This window comes from Schistocerca gregaria, chromosome 1 (genome assembly GCF_023897955.1).
Source record: "Schistocerca gregaria isolate iqSchGreg1 chromosome 1, iqSchGreg1.2, whole genome shotgun sequence".
NCBI classification, from domain to species: domain Eukaryota; kingdom Metazoa; phylum Arthropoda; class Insecta; order Orthoptera; family Acrididae; genus Schistocerca; species Schistocerca gregaria.
The window spans coordinates 216341987-216366841 of record NC_064920.1 but is presented as its reverse complement, the minus strand read 5'-3'; the positions used below and the strand labels follow the sequence as shown (position 1 = coordinate 216366841).

At 39.4% G+C, this 24855-nt stretch overlaps 1 protein-coding gene across 1 annotated transcript in view; it reads right to left on the bottom strand.

The window, feature by feature from the left end:
* LOC126339176 (adenylate kinase 7-like) overlaps positions 1 to 24855 on the bottom strand; it is a 114862-nt gene that overhangs the window by 74523 nt on the left and 15484 nt on the right. The window contains exon 2 of the mRNA XM_050001613.1: positions 6897 to 7082. Within this exon, the coding sequence (XP_049857570.1) occupies positions 6897 to 7082 (186 nt within the window). The remainder of the gene's footprint in view (positions 1 to 6896; positions 7083 to 24855) is intronic.

Sequence of the window (24855 nt, the reverse complement as noted above, 5' to 3'; positions counted from 1 at the left end):
AGATGTCCACAGCTTTCTATACTGATTGTAACTTATGCAAGTTTAACCGGATTCCTTTTGGACTGTCTACTACTGCACCAGTTCTTTCCAGGTTGCTTGATTCTGTGCTTGGTGAATTCAACTTTAAATACCTTTATAACTATCTGGATGATGTGTTCATTTAAAGTGCCAGTTTGATGATTATTTAGAGCATCTATGTCTTGTTCCTGAGTGTTAGAGGCAAGTGGGTCTTACTGTCAAACTATCTTATGTTACCTTAGCATGGCATGAGATATCCTTTTTTGGACATTTTGTTTTGGCAGAAGGGGTTAGGACTGAGCATTCATGGACCAAGGTCATTTATAGTTTCTGCCATCCCAAAACCAAGGAGGACATCATACATTTTATCAAAGTTTTAACTTGGAACACTGGGAGTTCATCCTGGAAATGGACAACCAGGATCTTAGTTGGGTTTTAGCTCATCCCCATAAAAAACGTCATATGGTGCATTGGGCTGTGTTTATTTGTGCCTTTTGGTTCAACGTGCACCATATCAGGGAGCATGATAACGTTGTTGCTGATATATTGAGCGATATGTTTGAGGGTCAGTGGGAGGACGACCCGGAAGATGTTTGTGTGAATGCTCAACATCCTGACATTCTCGTGCTGTTTGATGACCTCATGCAGCAACACCCGTATATGTTTACATTACAGCTGGTATATGATGTGTGTTGTTTCACAGGTGTATAGTATTTGTTTTGCCATTACAGCGCTGCTATAGGTGGTGGTAGGAGAGTGCATAGGGCAAGTCTTGCAGTAGGAACGGTCACAGGGGTAGGAACCATAGGGTAGGGAGATAGGTGCAGAAGGAGCTTAGGGTCTGACAGGAATATTTTGGGGATTGGGAGGGCAACAGAAAGCTATTCTAGGCGTGGTGTGCAAAATTTCATACAGAATGGATCTCATTTAAGGGCATGATTTTAGGAAGTTCTGCCTTCTACATCAGCATGACTACCACCAAATTATCAATTAGGGTGAATGGGCATAGGCAGAGGGTGTATACTGGCAACTTGCAATATCCTGTTGCAGAGCATGCTGTACAACATGACAATCGTGACATTGGCACCTGTTTTACCACACTTGCCATCTGGATTCTTCCCCCAGACACCAGTTTCTCAGAACTTCACAGGTGGGAACTAGCACAACAACATGTCCCTGGTTCTCCCCACCCATCTAGCCTTAATTTACATTAATTTCTTCCACCTTGGCATTTCTTCACAGTAACTACTCTTTGCTTCACTCCGTTCTAGTTTTCTACATCTTTCATTGTATCACTCATCTATTTTTCTCACACATCACCTCCCACCTCTGTTACATGCAATGCACTTAACTGTTCACTCTTATTAACTCATGCATGATGTTTAAGCAGAAATCTCTGTCTGCATATTACCATGTCTTCCAACTCTAAGCTCTCAGTTTTTCGAATCTCATCCAATGCAGATCGCAAGAATCAGTCTTTCCTTCTCAGCCCATCCAGTAAGTCTTCCCTGACCTGCAGTTCTGGGTGACTTTCCCAGAATCTATCCTTTTTTCCTAGACCTCTCCAGCCCTTTCTTTCACCCCTCTTCCTTTTCCTTCAACCCTTCTACCTGAAGAAGGAGCCACTGGCTCCGTAATGCTTGCCAGTTACAACCATCTTTTATGTGTGTTCTGGTGAGTGGATTTTTTATCTATCCAATTAAATTATTTTGTCAGTAATTGATTGTTTTCATTATTATAGGAGTGACACTTGATAGATCTCTTACTTTCATGAATCACTGCATGAACTGCATGTTAAAAGCATCCACCAGGAACAATCTTCTAGGGAAACTGACTGGATAACAGTGTCATAGTCAACCTAAAACTCTATGAACCGATCCAGTGGCACTATGCTATTCTGTGACAGAGTATGCATGTTCTGTTTGGTATGCTTCAACATATGTCAAACAGGTGGACATAGCTCTCAATTACTCCTGCAGAATCACTCCATGTTGAAATCCACTCCGTTCAAATGACTTTGCCACCTTGAAGGAACAAACCACCTCCTGTTCAAAGAGAAAGAGTTATGAACAAGAAAAGGGTATGAACTGCACCTGCAACAACTGAAGTCAAGGAGGTGTTTCCTTAGAACATGAATGACACTTTGAACCAGTGCTGAAAAAGCTAGGTTGCAACTATGGCCTACCCTCCTCTTGGTTAGGAAACTGTTTTAGAAACTCGACCTCCTGGCTATGTTGAGAAATGGATGACTTGGAAGTCCCTGAATATAGTGAGATCTGGAGTTGGTAGATCAAACATTAATTTGGCAAGATGGAGCTACATTGATCAAGATGATTTTCAGTGTGACTGCTGAGAAGGCAGACTGTTCATCATATGCTTCAATGCCAACTGTGTCCAGCCTCCTGCAAAGAAGATGAACATAATCAAGAAACAGTAAATGCATTGGAAATAGCCAAGTTTTGAGCAAAAGTAATAACATCACAATTGTGTATAATATGTATGTTTCTGATATAAAAATAAATAAATAAAAAGAGGGAAGAAACATTTTCACTACACAGTAATTAGGGATAAGAGAATAGTGTTTACCTAGCATTTCAGGCATTGAGAGACAAACAGTAGTTTTGGCTTGGTCATGGTGGAGAAAACATCCAATAGTATGCTCTTGGCAGGACTAATTATTTATTTGTCCCAGCTAAGGGGTGGTACAAGATATGGTGTTTTGTAATGTTAATATTCAAATGCACAAAATACTATGATGGTCAATGAACCAATTTTATTATAAATTATCCTACAAGAGGTTTTGCACCGTTGGTCATGACTGCTAGTTTGTATGTTAGAGATTTGGAGAGATGTCATCTCCAAGGGAGACTGTTCACATATCTGGATAGGTTAAAGTTAGATATAGTGGGAATTAGTGAAGTTCGGTGGCAGGAGGAACAAGACTTCTGCTCAGGTGAATACAGGGTTATAAATACAAAATCAAATAGGGGTAAAGCAGGAGTAGGTTTAATAATGAGTAAAAAAAATAGGAATGCAGGTAAGCTACTAGAAACAGCATAGTGAATGCATTATTGTGACCAAGATAGATACAAAGCCCACACCTACCACAGTAGTACCAGTTTATATGCCAACTAGCTCTGCAGATGATGAAGAGATTGATGAAATGTATGATGAGATAAAAGAAATTATTCAGATAATGAAGGGAGACGAAAATTTAATAGTCATGGGTGACTGGAATTCGATGGTAGGAAAAGGAAGAGAAGGAAATGGAGTAGGTGAACATGTAGAATTTTGCACAGAGCATAACTTAATCATAGCTAACACAATATTGTATACACAGAAGAAGTCTGGAGATACTGGAAGGTTTCAGATAGATTATATAATGGTAAGACAGATTTAGGAAACAGGTTTTAAATTTTAAGATATTTCCAGGGGCAGATGTGGACTCTGACCACAATCTATTGGTTATGAACTGTAGATTAAAACTGAAGAAACTGAAAAAGGTGGGAATTTGAGAAGATGGGACCTGGATAAACTGAAAGAACCAGAGGTTGTAGAAAGCTTCAGGGAGAGCATTAGGGAATGATTGACAAGAATGGGGGAAAGAAATACAGTAGAAGAAGAATGGGTAGCTCTGAGAGATGTAGTAGTGAAGGCAGCAGAGGATAAAGTAGGTACAAAGACGAGGGCTACTAGAAATCCTTGGGTAACAGAAGAGATACTGAATTTAATTGATGAAAGGAGAAAATATAAAAATGCAGTAAATGAAACACACAAAAAGTAATACAAACATCTCAAAAATGAGATTGACAGAAACTGCAAAATGGCTAACCAGGGATGGCTAGAAGACAAATGTAAGGATGTAGCGGCGTATATCACTAGGGGTAAGATAGATACTGTCTACAGGAAAATTAAAGAGACCTTTGGAGAAAAGAGAACCACTTGCATGAATAACAAGAGCTCAGATGAAAATCCTGTTCTAAGCAAAGAAGGAAAAGCAGAAAGGAGTATATAGATGGTCCATACAAGGGCAGTGTTCTTGAGGACAATATTATGGAAATGAAAGAGGATGTAGATGAAGATGAAATGGGAGATATGATACTGCATGGAGAATTTGACAGAGCACTGAAAGATCTAAGACAAAACAAGGTCCTGGAGGTAGACAACATTCCATTAGAACAATTGATAGCCTTGGGAGAGCCATCCATGACAAAACCCTAGCATCTGGTGAGCAAGATGTATGAAACAGGTGAAATGCTGTCAGACTTCAAGAAGAATATAATAATTCCAATCCCAAAGAAAGCAGGTGTTGACAGATGTGAAAATTACTGAACTATCAGTTTAATAGGCCACAGCAGAAAAATACTAACACAAATTCGTTACAGATGAATGGAAAAACTGGTAGAATCCGACCTTGGGGAAGATCAGTTTGGATTCCATAAATATATTGAAACATGTGAGGCAATACTGAGTCTACGACTTATCTTAGAAGCTAGATTAAGGAAAGGCAAACCTATGTTTCTAGCATTTCAACACTAAGCTATCTCTGTGATTCAAATGCACTCAGTTTTCACAAAAAATAACACTTTGCCTGACACAGCAGTGGCAGATCTATTCTTTACAGTAATGTGTACCATCATCCACTTAGCCATGCATTATTATGATTCTTTGTACAAAATGTTATAAAGTAATAGCAATACTATGAAATTTATGTCATTTTTGAATTAACTCATATTTCACTCTGTCGAATTTTCATTCTCATTATCCACTCATTAACAAAGAAACTGGCTTGAGGAAAAGTCAGTGCAAAAGCATGTATGCACAATTAAATGAGAAAGCAGATATTTTAGTAATAATCCATCAAGAAAGCAGTTTAGAAGTCATTGCTCAGTTACCCTCAAGAAACTAACTGAAATTATTTAGGTTGAGCAAATGATCCTTGAAAATTTACCACTGACTTCTAATTTTGTAGCCAAATCCTGGTACAATTGAAATTTCCCAGTCATTATTACAGTGATAAAAAATATTCAGTTCCTCACGTACTTTTAAACAAGATATAATTTTTATTATAGTTTTGAAATATGGTACTGAAATTCTCATTAATAAAACACAAAGAGGATGAGGAAGGTAAGATGGACCAGTTCACAACAAGTGAATATACCAACAGGCAGTTTTCGCTCAGTTATAGCAACTATGTGATCAATTTTCTGACAGAACCAAGTAATTTTTAACATTCATAGCTGTCAAATTATGACTCCAAATTTTTAAAAAAAATGAAACCACACACTTTTTTCTGTGGCTTTGGAAGGGCCTTCAAAGAGGACTTCAGTGATACAATGTGTGAAACTTTATTAAAAAGTACACAGAATCACAAACCATTGTCCTTCCATCAATAGAAGAGGATGTATAAATATACACCCCACTGTACTAAATATAAGCAAACATGCAGCTTAAGAGCACTCTGTGCACTTACCTGTGCTCTAAAAGGCCATCAATCTGTGCCCTGAATTGTAAGGATCTGATAACTTGCTCATGGAACTATTCAGACTTCACGATATATATGCAGTGGTGCAGATCTTAACATTTTGAGCTCTTTGGATTAGTCATTTGGGAAACTCTATATGACAGGCATGCTCACCAGACTTATCATCTCTGCTCTTTTATTTCTGGGGATAATTAAAATGAGATGTCCTCCAGGTAACAATGATGACAGCAGAACACATGAAATGTCATATAATGTGTATACTATATGTTGGGCTGGGCTCCTGCATATTCAGCTGCCACACTCACCGACACATTACATGCAAATCACAGTAACCAGCACTGCAATCAAAGGCAACCATTAGCATCCACACAGTCATGTATCCAGGTGACACTACACCTGTTTTCCTCTGCTGATGGGTAATTATGTCACCACTGAGCCCTCCAAAGGCAAGTCATCTCTGGGCTCCAAAATGACTGCCAGCCATCTATGCTCTCGACTACAACCACTGCCACTGATGCTACTCATCAAACAGCACCAGTTCAGCCTTCTCCAGGATCACAGAAATTACTGTCCAACAGCCACTTTGAAAGGCCCCACTTCTGCAGTTCATCATCACTATGGATGATTGTGGACTTACTTCACAGTGAGTACTCGGTACACATCATAAGGGCATTTCAGTTGTACCTGTGTGTGGACTTTTGCCCTCTGATGAATCTGTATTGAGTTAGTTCATGGTCAATAAGAAAACAGTTGTTACTTCAATGTTTGCATCTCAATCACATTCTTGGCACACCACTCGGCCCAGGGTTACTAAAATGTTGACCTGGGATGCAACAAGTCCAAGTGAAAATCAGTGAGTGGTATTCCCTCCCTGAGATTATTTCATACATGTATCAATGCTCAAGGGGAAAAGAAATTGAGCATTTGAAACACACGAACTAATGTATTTGCTTACATTTGGTACAGCAAGTAAATGTTTGGGGACCTCTTTTCCTGACAGCACAGTGGTTTGCAACAGTGTTATCTCATTACCAGTTGATCAAATTCCAAGATTACCATATCACTAAAGTACTCTTGGAAGGCTCTTTCCAATGCTACCATAAAATGTATCTAATTGCATCTACGGGGGGAAATAAGAAGTTGGTGTCATAATTCGACAGTAATAAACCTTAAATATTACTTGCATATATCAAAAAACTTGGCACGCTGTCCACTATAACTATTTACTTGTTTTGAATATATCTGGGGCTGGCTCTCTTAGCTGTCTCAACTTGTACATATGTAGAATATGTCAGTTTTGGTAAATTCTTTCATTGGTACTAAGAGTAGAAATGTATGAGTTATTGAGATTATCCCAGACATTACACAAAATGTCAATTAGACATCAACATACATCTTTATACTTCAGTGTTGCAACCACTTCATAATAGCTCGGTTCTGGTTTCACCTTCTCCTTTTTTGCTGCATTTTCATCACTTTCCTCTAACCCCAGCTCATCTTCTTCAGCTTCAGGTTCTTCTTCTTCCTCCTCTTCCTCATCCTGTGCTTTTGTACCACCAACAATCTGGCTAGCCAAGTGCTGTAGGACAGAATCACAACTGTTAATTGTGGAATTAACAGGTCAATATACAGTTTTTACTGCTAAAATTTTCTCATCAATGCTAGAACCACAGTAAAAGTTCAAGGAAAAAAAAACTTAAAGAAAATATTAAGTGATATGTCACAAGATTATATGGTATTACAATATGACCTGTGAAGATATTACAGGGCATTAAGTATTTAGGCACTTTGTTCAAGATTGAAACCAAGTAGAGTCACTCAAAATTTGCTGGAGCAGCTAGGAAATGGAAAGAAAGGATGAAAACACACAGAAGAGATCACTAAATGTGATCTTATTTTTCTTGCTACTTAACGTACACTTAACGTACTTGATAAACTTCTGATTATGAAAATACAAGCTGAACAACAGAAAAAGTCTATGAAACCAGATACAGTAATCATTATTCAAATGAAAAGCATTCTGATAACTAGAATCTTAATGTATAAACTGGGTCATCCTAGTAATATCAGCTTCCTAATAATAACCTTCATAAGCTATACGTTGTACATCTTACAAAGTGTTTAAGCTTGTAAATGTAACTGAATTCCAGTAAATTGAAACAAATCTTGAGAAAGCTTATCAAAAAGAGATTGTGGAGTAAAGGTAACAACTCACCAAATTTGTAGAGGCACTGGGACTTTGAGAGGTATGTAAACAACTGAGAACTTTTCTAGTTTTCAGGCAAATCTTTTTTTGAACTAGAGTACACACACATAACACATACACTTGAACAGCTACATTGTGCCAGTTGAATACACTGTGTCAGGTGTGCAGCTCTATAACTTAACTGGGGTATGGGACTGTGCCAGGTGAAATAGTGAAGAGGCAAAGGAGGTATGGAGCAGGAGAGATGGTTGGGGAAGGGTTACTGACAGCTGGGAGGGTGGGGCAACTGGTGCATAGGATAACAATGTGGGAGGGAGAGGTGGCAGTTGCACAGGATAGGAATTGAACACAAGCACTGGCATCACTGAGTTTGTGCAGCGCACAATGACGATGATGCTGAGGAATAGACTTTGGGCAGGGAGGGGGGGGGGGGGGGGCAAAACAGAGGAGGGCAGACGGTTGGCAACAAGAGGGTGTGGGACTGTGATGTGATGGGTGAAGTTAAGATCCTGTGACAGAGTAGATGTGGGTTTGGGGTAGGGGGCTAGTGGAGATTAAGGCTGGCAAGATTATAGAACCATAGGCACTGAAATCATGCGCATATTACTCACCTGTGTATTCCATCAAAGGGTGGTCAACTCTTCTTGGTCACTTGTTCCAATTTGGAATGTTACTGTGTGTTCCTTGCAGCTGGTTTCTAGGGTGGTCAGCAGTTTAGGAATGTTAGTTAATATGATATGGGAAATCTATCTGCAAACTAGATTTGGGGGATGGTGCCTGTCTGTGGAAGCCATAGTGAGACAGTCAGCATACTGGGCAAAAGATTCTCAAAACTGTAGATGCGCCATCCAATTCACATGCAAATTAGCAAGGTGCAGCCATTCTTGAGCTGTCTATGCTCCTTCCAAGGCATACTGTTACTGTGCAATCCCAGCTCCCAAATTGAAACCTTTGCTCTCCGACATCTGGAGGAGCACTTCAGATAGCGGTTCTACAAGTTCTTGGATTTATTCACAACCTATTCCCAACCTTGGAGCACCTCTGCCCATCAACACCAATCCTAACTCTCCCCAGCCCTCACCCCAGTGAAACCCCACATAGCACACAAATGGCAGGTATAGCCTTGCTGATCTCTTCTATTTTCCACATCTCTAGCCCTCTCCCTCAATATGCCATACAATCTATAACCTAAAAGAAATCCAATCCTTTTTGTCAGCCTATCCATCAAAAAGTAAATACAATGTTCAGTCCTATCTCAAAGCCTCAGACATAGCTCTACACCCTACTCTCCTTCTTCCCATCCCTACCACAGAAAATCTTTTTTGCTATCAATGGTTCCAATAAAAGCCAAACCAATCCCAATGTTGCCTATTGTTTCTCCCAGTTCATAACATCATCTAACTGTGAACCTCCCCTCTCCTACCTAACCACCCCCTGATTACCTTCCAGCAGTTCCCTATCTCAAGCGTGGCCTCACTATTCTTTTCCAATTCCCATACCAGAAACACAAACCCAACAGAAAAAAGATCAGTCATTCACTACCACAAGACAGAAGAACCAGATCTCCACAAGGCTGCTGCACCCTATCTTCATTCTTCCACAGGCACAATGCACTTTCCCATTTGTTTCAGCCACTCCTCTTCCAACCAAAATGCTATCTTCTTGGACATTGACATCCACTTCTCCAATTGCTCCATCCTTACCTCTGCTGTATCAAACCCAGCAACCATCGACAGTACTTGCATTTTGATAGCTGACATCACTTTCCACGCCAAAAAAGCACTTCACTCCCATATGTTCTGGCCATCTGTGGACAGTGAATTGCAGTGAATTTTGTTGCCTGTATTCTGAAAGCCTCACTAATGCCCTCACAGAAAGGCATTATCCTCCAAATGTAATCAGCCTTGACTGCTTATCATTGTGTCCAGAAATGAGGAACATCCTGCCCACAATTCTTTCCAACAATCATCAAAATGTATCCTGCCACCCATCTGTAACATTACAAGTGGTGTGTCTGCTAGGTACAAATTCAACAAAGAACGCAAGGTCTTGTTGAGCATCATATAGATGGCCAGGTGCTGTGAAGTGACTGGATCAGATAAATGAGTAAGAGCTTGAAAGTGCTCTGAAATGCTGCTGTTAGCCAACAGAGAGTGGGGGCCACTGTCCAGCAAGCTGCCAAGTGGACGTAACTTGGAATTTCTCCTGTTGATGCTTGTAAACATCAAGCAGATATAGCCAAAGACTAGCTGTGTTTGAATTAATGACTTAAATATTCACCAAAAAGACTAAAAATAAATTCCTGAGAAGTTCCAGGAGATTTGATACCAGAGATGAAATTGCAATGAAGAGATAAGTTCAATAAAATTATCACCTTATTCATACAACGAATATTAACAGATTTATTAACATTTGTCAGTGAAACTGCTCATACAAACAATGATAAAAGCTACAGACACACATACAGCATCTACACATACACACACATACACACAGACAGCATACAACACACCATCTAATGGGGTCTTGAAGTCAGCTGGAAAATTACCATATTTATGTGAATACTGAATAGGCACACTAATGTTATACATAAATAACTTAATAGTTGTTAGTGGAGTGTCAAAAGAAAGAGTTCTCCACAAATACATGACAGATTTTCTTCTGCATAAATATCTGCACAATTTTCCAATTTGTTTATGCTTGTTCATTAAGAAATTTTTTAAGACAATGTTAAATGATGGATGTTTGAGTAACATAGTGAGGAAGCAGCAAGATGAATCAAGTTTTGTATTTTACTAGATCTTGCCATCCCATTGTGTGTGCTGCATAAAACATAACTTGAAGTTGATCATCCCACAATTTTTAACAAGCAGTGAAATAATAGATGTCTGCAAAGAGTCTAAACATATATGATATATGAAGACCTCTACTGTAAAAAATTTTATTTATTTATCATGACTTTTGGCCTGAAGCCCATGCAGCCATCACTCAGTAGTTTGGAGTTTTATGGAATCATGTTGCATTTATCAAAGAATTTCATAATTAGTTTTAAGACTCTGACATTATGATAAGGGAAAAGTTGGTTATTTAAAAATTTTGCAAAGTAAAGTTTCAATAAAATCTCATAAATAACATATTCCAAGAATATCCATTGTGATTTTTTAAATTTAGATTAGTCTTTGTTTTAAAAGTTTCTAGAGGAACAACATATTTTGAAATCATAAATTCTATCCAAAGTTTTGTTCTTAAAAACATCAATTGTTGCTTAACATATTTACTTCCATAACATATTTACTTCCACCATTGACTTAATACTGTTTACTTTCTGGGAGAGTTAATGAAACATTACTGAGAAACCTCTCAAAAACACTTATTTAAAAGGTCTAAATGCTTCCATCCATGATTTTAAGATGTGCATTATCAATTTTTGAAATAATGAAGTATACCAACCTCACAAATTAATCTATGGTACAGCTCATTATAAAATTAATTTTACTGTCACCTTACTAAGGCATGCAAACAATGTTAAGTATGGCTCTTAACATTTCTGCCATCACACTGTCATGTGAACAATGGTAGGCCTATCCTTAGCATTGTTACTTGCTTAAAAATCTTTTCACATTTACCTGGTTTGCAACAACTTTTACACATTTGCATTTAGGAACATTATCCAGGATCTTTATGTATATAGCTATCTACATCATCCTTGGATTTTTACAGACCCTTGCACCTGCTCTCTCTCCAACCCAGCTGCAATCATCCTTCCTAAACCCTCTCTCCCACTTCCAGCCTCATTTTTCTCCTCCCCCCTTCCATCCAACACAAACACTCACCCCAGATGAACTGTGGAAATGGAGTTCCATCTCAGTGTACCCCACCCGCACAACGTATCCAAGTGTGTGTGTGAACCAGTCTTGGTTGTTAGTTACTTACATGTTCCATACATCATTTGAATGATTCTTTTGTTGAGATGATGCGGAATGAGTCAGCTTACAGGATATGTATACACAATTAGTTTTAACATTAATAAACGTATTATTTTTCAGTCTCACACACACAACAACATTTCAAAACAATTTTTTTGCAGACTATTGGTTTTTAATCAGAAGACTTATCTATGGAATAGAAGCAGTAGTCCATAAGAAACAGTTTTAGTTTATGTTTCAAGCAATGGAAACTCTAGGTTGGAATATGAACAATATAAGGAAAAGATAGATTGAGTAAGAGTTACTTGCCTTTACAAATGTCTGTTTGTGTCTGTGTATGTGCGGATGGATATGTGTGTGTGTGTGTGTGTGTGTGTGTGTGTGTGTGTGTGTGTGTGTGCGCGCGCGAGTGTACACCTGTCCTTTTCCCCCCCCTAAGGTAAGTCTTTCCGCTCCCGGGATTGGAATGACTCCTTACCCTCTCCCTTAAAACCCACATCCTTTCATCTTTCCCTATCCTTCCCTCTTTCCTGAAAAAGCAACCGTCGGTTGCGAAAGCTAGAAATTCTGTGTGTGTGTTTGTGTGTTTTATTTATTGTGCCTATCTACCGGCGCTTTCCCGCTTGCAAACATAGTATATATTTTCTTCCAGGCTAGGTATCATTATGCATCCATGTTCGAAGGTCTTGCCTTCTGTAATGAAAGTTAACAGTACTTGACATATTAAGTACTTGCTTTGTTTACCTTTACACATGCAATGGACATTTCCACATAATTCTTACCATACTGGATCTTGTCTCTAAATTGTTTGGTCATACCACAAACTGGTCTACCTTTGTCAATCAAACAGTTCCTTCCCACTGATCAAACTTAATGTAAGGACACCCAAAATCTGAATCATCTTTTCTGTTATTAGACACTTCATGTAAAAGATCACTTTCTGTTTAATCTAATGATACATCCACTCTGTCTTTACAGGGTTTTACCAACTTTACTGCCCTCATAGCATTTCTTTGGTTACTCATGTTGTCAGTTAAATATGGAACAAAATGCGTGGGTTCCATAGCACAACTAACATCACTTACTACAGAAGGAACACAAAATATATCACAGCCCTGCTAAGATCTTCTTTCCCTTCATTCCACCAATTTGGATACAAATTTTGGCTAATCACATCTAACTTATTTCAGAATGCACATTTATCTATGTTATCATCAATCTGGTACAAAACAAACTTCAAGAAGTTTTTTCCTTTATTCTCTAGGCTTACAGATAACTCATGTTTACTGTTTGGATCATTACTCTGCATGACATTAATGAAAAACTGCTTTGACTGAACTGGTATTCCATAACTCTCACTTACATCATCACATACATCACTTACCTTATTGGTATTTTCAACATCATTCACAAATAACTCTGAAACTTCATTATTCTTAAACTCCACAAATACCTGACACTCATCATCATCATTGTATTCTTCCAAAATTACTTCATTAACAACCCAAGTCTGATCTCCATCAACACCTCCATTCATTTGCGATATGCTACCAGCCTCAAACATAGCAACTTCAGTTATTTCATAGCTCTCATTCACATCTACATAAAAAATACCACCTAATTCCTATCCATTACAGTCATCACCTGATTTACATACCAATACATCAATAACACTGTTTTCTGACACAAGAAGAAATCATTAGTACATACTACGTTAAAATTCTCACTACTCTCACATTCTGGTTTGTAATTAGCACCTATATCACTATAATTAAACATACTATCACAAAAATCAAAACATAAATGAGAAATCTGATGTTCCTTCTGTTCAGTTTCATATACCTGTGCCATATTATCAACATTTTTATTGTTGTCCAATTGCAAGTGTAAACTAGGGGTCCTGTGCTTGTTGTGTTTTCTTGCCCCAAAACTGTGGACCTTCATTGAGGCAGACTGCAGTTTTCTGAGTAGTTACCTCTATGATTGTTTCTTCTATTAAATTGCCCATGATTATCCCCATTATTCCTATCTTACTGATGTTCAAAATTTTTCCCTCTATTTTGATTGTGATAGAAATTACCATTATCTCTGTTTCTGTAGTTATTCCCACTGTGATTTCTATCATTCCATTTGTTATGGTACATATTTCTTTCTACTGCCCTATTCAGCCTGTCAACATATAGCAAAAATTGTTCACAACAATTGTCAGGTCCATGTACTAAATCCCACTGCAACCTTTCTGGTAATCTCCTTGTAAGTGCATCAATCAAGGTCATTTTGTCAAATGGTTTGTCAAAGTATGTTAATTTCTTAAGTTGGTTTTACAAAACTCTTTCAGAGTACTGTCCCTACTCCTATTATTATGACCATTCAAAAAGTCACTTTTAATTCCCCCCTGTTCATCTTCCAACCAAAATTTAGCTAAAAACTTTCTTCAAAACTTGGGTATGTTTCTCACTGATTTAAATTTAAATTTACCCAAGACAAGGCTTTGCCTTCAAGACTTCTTTCAACAAATTTAATTTTTTCATTCTCACTCATGTCTGGCACAAAACTTACTCTACAGTGGTGCAGAAAATCCACTGGATGTAAACAGCTGGAAAACTTTGGATAGAAATGTTGGACCACGAAGTACCATTGTTGAATACCGATTTCTATTAACATAATTTTCCTGAACTGCTGAAACTTTTGATCTAAAACATTTACATTAGTTTGCATATTGTTTTCAACATTTGTCTTGTCTGTCTAGTAGGCTCTCAGAGGCAAGTGTGGCCTGAGCTCCCAGTTGGTGCACATCGACAGCGCAGAAAGATACGTATATAGGTTCTTTTCTGTGTTTACTTCGTAGATTCTTAATTAAATTGTGTGTGAGTTTCATACAGGAGGTGTAATTTCGAGTTTTAGTTACTGTAATGGTAAAGTCAAGCAGATTGTAGAGCAGTAGTTAGGCATTTGTACAGGTTAGTTCATACATTCATCGCGTGTTTCCCTTGCGTTATCTAGGCACGGACTCGTGTTTCAGTAACTGTTGTTCAACATTGATTAGAATGGACAGGGACTGTGATTGCTGTGTTCGGATGAGGGCTGAGTTGGCATCCCTTTGCTCACAGCTGCAGGTGGCGCTGACTTCGGTCACGCAGCTTGAGGCTGTTGCCAATGGGCACCACTGTGGAGAGCCGGACTTGGGTATCACGGGGATGTCAACCTCGTCCCGTCTGTGCCCAGATCGGTCTGCCGCTGTGGTTGCCCCAGTTGCTGCTACAGTAGGGCTGAGCCCTCGCCTGAGGTTGATTGGGAGGTCATTCCAAGGCGTGGCAGGCAGTGAAAGACGTCCCCGGAGGCTGATCAGAAAGCATCCCGGGTGCGTCTGACAAACAGGTTTCAGGTACTGTCTCTGGCTGAGCCAGATGCAGCTGCCTGCCCTGTTTCAGAGGATGATTCTCAGCCTTCAAGGTCCAGGCAGTCACAGAGGGTGGGCTTATTGGTAGTTGGGAGCTCCAATGTTAGGCGCGTAATGGCGGTTAAGGAGGGGAAGAAATCCAGTGTGCACTCCGTGTGCATTCCGGGTGGAGTCATTCCTGATGTGGAAAGGGTCCTTCCAGATGCCATGAAGAGCACAGGGTGCAGCCAGCTGCAGGTGGTGGCACATGTTGGCACTAAGGACGTGTGTTGCTATGGATCTGAGGAAATTCTCTCTGGATTTCAGCGGCTATCTGATTTCGTGAAGGCTGCTGGTCTTGCTTACGAGATGAAGGCAGAGCTCACCATCTGCAGCATCGTTGACAGAACCGACTGTGGACCTTTGGTTTGAGAGCCAGGTGGAGGGTCTGAATCAGAGGCTCAGATGGTTTTGCGACTGTGTTGGCTGCAGATTTCTTGACTTGCGCCATAGGGTGGTGGGGTTTCGGGTTCCGCTGAATAGGTCAGGAGTTCACTACACTCAGCTGGCGGCTACACGGGTAGCGGAGGCTGTGTGGCATGGACTGAGCGGTTTTTTAGGTTAGAAGGCCTTGGGAAAGTATGGAGTGGGCTGCAATCTCAAAGGGTGCATGGCAAATACAGGACATGCTTGGATCAAGGAACAGTCAGAATTGTAGTTGTAAATTGTTGTAGTTGTGCTGGGAAAGTCCCTGAGCTTCAAGCGCTAATAGAAAACACAGAAGCTCAAATCATTATAGGTACAGAAAGGTGGCTAAAGCCTGAAATAAGTTCTGCAGAAATTCTTACGAAGTATCAGACGGTGTTCAGGAAAGATAGATTAGGCAGAATTGGTGGTGGAGTGTTTGTGTCTGTCAGTAGTGGTTTATCTTGTAGTGAAGTCAAAGTAGATACTCCGTGTGAATTGGTATGGGTGGAGGTTATACTTAAGAGCCAAACTAAGTTAATAATTGGCTCCTTCTACCGACCACCAGACTCCGATGATATAGTTGCTGAACAGTTCAGAGAAAATTTGAGTCTCGTAACAAATAAATACCTCACTCATACGATTATAGTTGGTGGGGACTTCAACCTTCCCTCGATATGTTGGCAAAAATACTTGTTCAAAATCGGTGGTAGGCAGAAAACATCTTCTGAGATTGTCCTAAATGCTTTCTCCAAAAATTATTTCGAGCAGTTAGTCCACAAACCCACACGAATTGTAAATGGTTGCGAAAACACACTTGGCCTCTTAGCCACAAACAATCCAGAGCTAATAGAGAGCATCATGACTGATACAGGAATTAGTGATCACAAGGTCGTTGTAGCTAGGCTCAATACCATTTCTTCCAAATCCACCACAAACAAACGCAAAATAATTTTATTTATAAAAGCGGATATAGTGTCACTAGAAGCCTTCCTAAGGGACAATCTCCATTCCTTCTGAACTGACCATGCAAATGTAGACGAGATGTGGCTCATATTCAAAGATATAGTAGCAACAGCAATTGAGAGATTCATACCTCATAAATTGGTAAGAGATGGAACTGATCCCCCATGGTACACAAAACAGGTCCGAACGCTGTTGCTGAGGCAACGGAAAAAACCTGCAAAGTTCAGAAGAACGCGAAATCCCACAGATTGGCTAAAATTTACAGACGCTCGAAATTTGGCACAGACTTCTATGTGAGAGGCCTTTAATAGGTTCCACAACGAAACATTGTCTCGAAATTTGGTAGAAAATCTGAAGAAATTCTGGTCGTATGTAAACTACACAAGTGGCAAGACGCAGTCAATACTTTCACTGTGCAGTGCTGATGGTACTGTTACCGATGACTGTGCCACTAAAGCGGAGTTTTCCGAAATTCCTTCACCAGGGAAGACAAATGGAATATTCCTGAATTTGAAACATGAACAGCTGCTAGCATGAGTTTCTTAGAAGTAGACACCTTAGGGGTTGCGAAGCAACTCAGATCGCTTGTTACAGTCAAGTCTTCAGGTCCAGATTGCATACCGATTAGATTACGCTGATACAATAGCTCCCTACTTAGCAACCATATACAACTGCTTGCTCACCAATAGATCTGTACCTACAGATGAGTCCACAAACAAATAAATTTCAGAAATAGTTAGTATGTATCTTTCCTTTTTGATGTCCCTCGTAGTATTTGTAAACTCCTCTTTCATTCGATCTGATCCATCACCTTTGGTACTACATCGTCACTATTGATACGACTTTACTGGGCAGCTCTCGGTTTTCTATCTTTGAGTAATTGGAAATCCATTTATACAAATCACTCTCCCTTCTTCTGCAACAGTCAACTGATCCTGGATGATGCTACCACTTATAATCTACACCTCCCTCACATCATTTGTTGATTGTCACTCACTTCATAACTAACTCTTTTAATAAGCTTTGAGAGGAGTAAGATTTACAATAAACTTTTTACTTATCTTCTTTTCTTCATGTCAAGGGGTTGATTCCTGAAGCTGAAATTTTTTGATATTGTAGGTTCTCACGGTTCCAACTGACATGATAACTTTTGAAAGAATTGCCTGGGAAGTAATTTCTGTTTCTGTGATTTTTATTCTTTCACATTTTTCTATATCAAACTGTCTTTACAATTTCAACTTCAAAAGTCAAAAATTACATTGTTATTGCCAAATTTAAAAACACGTCCAATCACATCAAAGGCATGCCCACTACTAATCCATTCTGCAGCACTAACAATATTTCAAAGAGCTTACAAATTTTCTTGACTCATGAATTTCCACTAATTGATATCATTACTTTATAAATGAATCCAGAAGTAAACATAACTGATATCATCTGATTCTGTAATTAATAATGGGAATTTTAAGTGTGCCAGATATTTCAAAATTTCAAATGTTTCTAAAAGACAAGTAATTTTTACTGTACATACAGGGTTGGTACATATCGATTGTAACAATGAAAATAAAGTAATTTCTTTTTATACATTTTAACCTGAAATGTAATACATTGTATACAAAACCATTTGCAATTCTTTTAGAAAAACAGTTGGGTTAATATTAACCTGTTTAAAGATTAGAATATATTTTTTGGTATCACCTACTTCTGTTGAGGGAAAGTAATGCTAGAGGAGGGTGCCCCTTAACAAGTTGCAGGCAGGCACAACAAAAAGACACTTGCACATTAGCTTTTGGAAAAAGCCTTCATCACAAAAGGAAACACACACACACACACACACACACACACACACACACACACACACACACACATTCATTCACACAAGCTGCCACACCTCACACACAAAAGACCTACCTCTCCAGCAGCTCAGACCGGAATGCTTTGCTACCAGTTGGACATTTTATGTTGTTGCGTAAATTATCGAAGATTTTTGTTGAACTGCTTTCTGAGTCAATGACAGCTGTAATAATGGGCAATAAAGGTCACGTTTCCCTCTAGCATTGGTGTTTGGACATTACTGTTCTTCTCAAATTGTAACATATTATTTATGATGAATTTCATCAGTAAAAATATGATGGTCATTTTTAAAGTAAAAAATGATTTACAATGGATTTTGAGAAACTTTATTTATGAACATAAACTGTATCACAAACTATAATATGCACATTCTTCAACATAGTCACAATGAACATTTAACCATCTGTCAAGTCGTGGCACCAGCTTTCGGATCCCAGCATCAAAGAACATGTTATCATTTTGCACACGCTTTCCACCAAGAAATTCCTTCAGTTTTGGAATCAGGTAAAAGTCTGATGGTGCTAAGTCAGAGCTGTGTGGTGGATGATCCAGTAATTCCCAATGGAACTTGTCCAGTTGTGTCTTTGTTCTTGCCTCAACATGAGGCCGAGCATTTCGTGAAGCACAATGACGCTGCTAGAGAACAGTCCCCACCAGCAATTTTGAGTAGCATGCCTAAGCTTAACAATATTTCACAACATTTCTCAGCAATTATTGTCATTCTTCTGGCAAAATGTCTAACAGAAGAATGCCTTTCCAGGCCCAAAAAACTGTGGCCATGATTTTCTGTGCTGAAGGTTCTTGCTCAAATTTTTATGGTTTCATTGGGGAGTTTGAAAGATGCCACTCACCAGACTGAGGTTTATTCTCTGGAGCGTAGTGAACAATCCACGTTTCATCACCAGTTACAATGTTACTGAAGAACTCATCACCAACGTTGTGATAGTGCTTTAAAATGGACAAAGAGTGTGTCATTTGGTTTGTTTTGTGTTCTTTTGTCATCTTTTACAGTACCAGACTCACACACTTTTTTTGCAATGAAGTTTTTCAGTAACAATGTGAAAAACTACTGATCTTGAAATGAGAGGAAATTTCTGAAGCACCTCATCAATAGTGAGGTCCCTGTTTTGGTGAATTGCCTCATCAACTTCTTCTGTCAAGCCTTCATTCATGACAGTAGGCCATCCAGATTGTTCTTTGTCATGAGAGTTCATCCTTTCTTCATTAAAACAGCCTACACTGTTTATGCACCTTGCCTTCATTCATTACCCTTGCACCATAAACTTCAACAAGCTGCCAATGAATTTCAGGAGGGTGAACTTATTTTGCATTTAAGAACCGAGTAATCGAGCTTACTTCATAATTGGTGGGATTACTGGTTGACATAGAGACAAATGAGGCAGTATAACCATACAACCAACCGTGGCAAAGACATGAAACGTAATGGTGGCGTAGTGAGAGACTGGCCGAGAGTGGCCGACCAACATCATGTGACAGGATATGCAGACACAATGCACTATCAATTCTAACTTTAACAATGACCGTAATACATACTGTAGGAGCGCAATTAAAATGCCCAAGACCTGCAGAAATATCTACAAGATGACTGCAGATGAACAGTATATTTTATTCTTACTGCTCACTTCCGTGCAACCAATACTTAGTTTCTAAGTTTGAGTTAGCACAGAAATTTTTTCCCTGAGACATAACTGAGTGTAAACGTGCATAATATGGAAAGAGGTTTATTCATTTCCAAGACTAGTAATTTCATGAAAAGCAAAACTAGTTTAACTTGACTGTTCAAGCAAATTGTGTCTTCCCGTTCAAGCTTTCATTGTTACATACATCAGTAAATTTGGAGCATTTAACCTGTTTGCGACTTCTGTTCATGTGCTACATCAACTGCTGGTATGACTATTTGCTGTCCAGAAATCAACACAGTATTTGTCTAAAAATTTTGGGACAATCCATTTTCACAGAACTACTTAATAGTTCTCCAAAACGTCATTAACAATTTCTTCTGTTGCCCTCTCCGTAATGGGATTTATTATAACATTTGTACTGACTGCAAAAAGTACCAATTCTATATGATTAACGTTAAGTGGAAGGTCATTCATATAAACAAGAGGGACCCGAAACAGAGGACATATGAGTCTAATGTTGTGGGTTGCGTACTTCAAAAATCTAGGTTCTGCTGTTACATTTGTGCTAAAGGTGCTTCCTTCATACCTACTGTAGTTCCGTGAGTATTATGAGCCTGAGAACTGTGATATAGTGTCATCGCTTCATACTTGTCGATTCATACTCACTTACTGGAGCATGTAGGAGCTTAATGTCACTTGGGACTTACTGTTAGTACAGAAGATGAGTACACAACCTTGCTGCTGTGAATTGCACTGACAAGGCAAACTGACCATTTGTCAGAATCAGCTGCCCTAATGAAGCTGTGTTCTGCGAGACTGTGGAGGCTGTAAGATGATAATTAACGGATAAAGTGTCCACAGTTGAAAATGTGTTCCATTAGAGTTGGGGGTGATGTCTGTAATAAGTATTATGCTACAGGCAACACTTCTGACAAAAAACATACAAATTTCATTAATTGCAAACAAAATGTTTGTATTCTTGTCTACTGCACTTCCCCCATGAAAAAACATATGTGCTGCTTCAAATGATAACTGGCCACAGAGGACTGTCACTGTTGCTGTCATATCACTGCAATCACAAAGCGAACTGTTTCTGTATTCTTTATGTCATGAAACATGTGTTCATGAGATAACAGCAAATTGTGTGTGTGTGTGTGTGTGTATGTGTGTGTGTGTGTGTGTGTGTGTGTGTGTGTGGGTGTGTGTGTTTTACACCAAAAAAATAAACACTTTCAAGGTGTTACTGAGTCTGTAACAACAGTGGCAAAAAACATGAAATGCTCCAGTCCCGAATCCCTGAACCATTACACCAACAACCTGAAAACAGCTTTCGCATCCCGCAACTACCCTCCCGACCTGGTACAGAAGCAAATAACCAGAGCCACTTCCTCATCCCCTCAAACCAAGAACCTCTCACAGAAGAACCCCAAAAGTGCCCCACTTGTGACAGGATACTTCCCAGGACTGGATCAGACTCTGAATGTGGCTCTCCAGCAGGGATACGAGTTCCTAAAATCCTGCCCCGAAATGAGATCCATCCTTCATTAAATCCTCCCCACTCCACCAAGAGTATCTTTCCGCCGTCCACCTAACCTTCGTAACCTCTTGGTTCATCCCTATGAAATCCCCAAACCACCTTCCCTACCCTCTGGCTCCTACCCTTGTAACCACCCCCGGTGTAAAACCTGTCCTATGCACCCTCCCACCACCTCCTACTCCAGTCCTGTAACCCGGAAGGTGTACACGATCAAAGGCAGAGCCATGTGTGAAAGCACCCACGTGATTTACCAACTGACCTGCCTACACTGTGACGCTTTCTATGTGGGAATGACCAGCAACAAACTGTCCATTCGCATGAATGGACACAGGCAGACAGTGTTTGTTGGTAATGAGGCCACCCTGTGGCTAAATATGCCTTGGTGCACAGCCAGCACATCTTGGCACAGTGTTACACCGTCCGGGTTATCTGGATACTTCCCACCAACACCAACCTATCCAAACTCCAGAGATGGGAACTTGCCCTTCAATATATCCTCTCTTCCCGTTATCCACCAGGCCTCAATCTCTGCTAATTTCAAGTTGCCGCTACTCATACCTCACCTGTCATTCAACATCATCTTTACCTCTGCACTTCCGCCTCGACTGACATCTCTACCTAAACTCTTTGCCTTTAAATATTTCTGCTTGTGTCTGTGTATGTATGAATGGATATGCGTGTGTGTGCGCGAATATATACCTATCCTTTTTTCCCCCTAAGGTAAATCTTTCTGCTCCCGTATTGGAATGACTCCTTACCCTCTCCCTTAAAACCCACATCCTTTCATCTTTCCTTTTCCTTCCCTCTTTCCTGACGAAGCAGCCGCCGGTTGGGAAAGCTTGAAATTCTGTGTGTGTGTTTGTGTGTTTTATTCATTGTGCCTAACTAACAGCACTTTCCCGCTTGGTAAGTCTTGGAATCTTTGTTTTTAATATATTTTTCCTATGTGTGTGTGTGTGTGTGTGTGTGTGTGTGTGTGTGTGTGTGTGTGTGTGTGTGTGTGTGTGTGTGTACACACACACTTATCCATATAGACAAACACACACACAAGTCCAGGGAGAGGGAGTGGGGGGGGGGGGTGAGACAGAAAGAGAGAGAGAGAGAGAGAGAGAGGGGGGGGGAGAGAGAGAGAGAGAGAGAGAGAGAGAGAGAGAGAGAGAGAGAGAGAGAGAGACAAACACACATACAAACACACAACTGTATGCATATATGCAACATTTAAATATATATCTAAATAAATGTATGTATAAACAAAACAATACTCACTAAGCACTAACTGATCAGTCATTATTTTGGTATACAGTAATCATCATGCCTAATGGTTGCTTACATCATTTAGGTAGGTCAGGTATTTTGTGGCATTTCAGCTTACACTTGAGAATGGCTATAAAGCCAAATCATGATTGTATGAAACAAATAAATAGTAATTTACAATCTAATGGCAGAAATTTCTTTCAAAAGGTTGCATATGTAGGGGAAATGTAACAGACCACAATTGTACTTGTGTACTCACTGTCCTTTCTGAGAAAGTTGAATCCACTTGCAGCCGACAACAGACGCATGTGACAAGTGAGCAGCAGTGGAGACTGAAGAGTTGAGTCTATGAGCACATGGAGATCATGAGTCAGGAGGCGACGTCTTAGGATATGCTGGTGGGTTTAAAGTGAGAATGCAGCGCTTATTTCTGATCTCTAATAACTAAGGAATAGGATTAGACCAAAAATTGAACAATGCAAGATTCTTTTTGTGATTTCTTTCCAGCCACTAGCATTTTGTTTCCTTCCAACACTATTTGAATTATTCAGCACAATTTTCTGCACTCTGCTTGTTACGTATGATTCAAACCTGTTTTTTGTAAAGCCATTAATTCAATAAAACGAAAGTTTTTCTAAGAGTAACATGATTCAAGCAAACAAATGCCTTGGAAAGACAAGAAGAAATACCAACTGGCAACATTTTATTATTTAACACTTGTTGTATTTGGTGAGTATATGTATAAACAACATTCTCCCTTGAGCAACCATTCTGGAATCCAGACTGTGGTGTGCTATGCAAATTGTTTCTAATTAAATGTAAGACTAATTCTGAGTCCATTACTCTTTCGAAAATTTTGGGAAAAAGAGTCAGTAGGAAGCTGGATAAAGAGGTTTTACAATTGCCTATTTTAATATGTCTGGAAAAGTTCCATGTGCCAGTGATGCACAACATATTACAGTCATCCAAAAATAAATAACTTGAAAACTGTAATACGAAAACTGCTGAAGGGATCATAGTGTCATTGCCTTTGGAAGAAGGTGTGGTTCCTCTCCAAACTTGCCCCTAGAAGGGCATGGGTGAACATGTATGTGATGATAGGGAAAGCAAGCAAGTACACACTTCAACCATCCACTAGCCTCAATAGTGCTTGAAACATAAAAACTGAGGCTTAAAAAGAAGAGCAAAGGGGTGTAGTTCCTTTCCTTACAGTGGAAGGAATGTGGAGAGTGGAAATTCATCGAATGTCCATTACAGTTTCACACTCAATCTGACCTCTCGGGTGATGGCTGCCACCATAACTCATCAGTCTTCAATTTAATGATATGCACCTGCTGGACAATAGTATTGGTAATGTGGTTTGAGATTCCAGATCGTGCATCATCAGCCAATGACATCCATCATTAAATGAATCACTTGTGCTATGCTTTGACCCTTGCAACAGACATACAGTGCTCTTCAAGTACTCGGGCCATTCTCTGATGACTTTCTCTTTCCTGCACTACTTCTGCTGTCAGGAAACACACTACAACCCTTTTCTCTTCTTTTGAAGCCTCCATTTCTCCGTTTTTAGTAAGTCTGAATGCAGTGGACTGCAGATGAGTGCACATGCCCACTCCAACATCATATGGGTGTGCACCCATGACCCTCTAGCAGTGAGTCTGAGGTCCCAGCACTCTTATAAAGACACATTATTCCTCATGTAATGTGATAATGATCACGTCAGTGGTTTTTGTTTACAGCCTCTGGCTTGTTTCTTTTAGAATGGCCTTAATATATCCTTAAGGACACTGCTTACTAAGTTAGAACACCTTCCCAGAATTCTGTTTTGAACTGCATCAACACCATAGAGCTTTTGTTTTCTAGAAATTTTATAATTTTATTAATTTCAGTGAATATTGCTGGCGTCACTTCTAGATACTGAAAATTTTGTGGAATAACTTTTTTAATAATTCCTTTGCTTCTTCAACTGGATGATTTAATGCTATTTTTTCTGCCACCATTAAAAATATGTACTTCTAAATTGTGAATAAATCACAACATTGTCATTTAGTTTAACTGTGATACATCTTGTACACAGACATGTTGTCTTGTCCCCATTTCATAATATCACATACAGTTT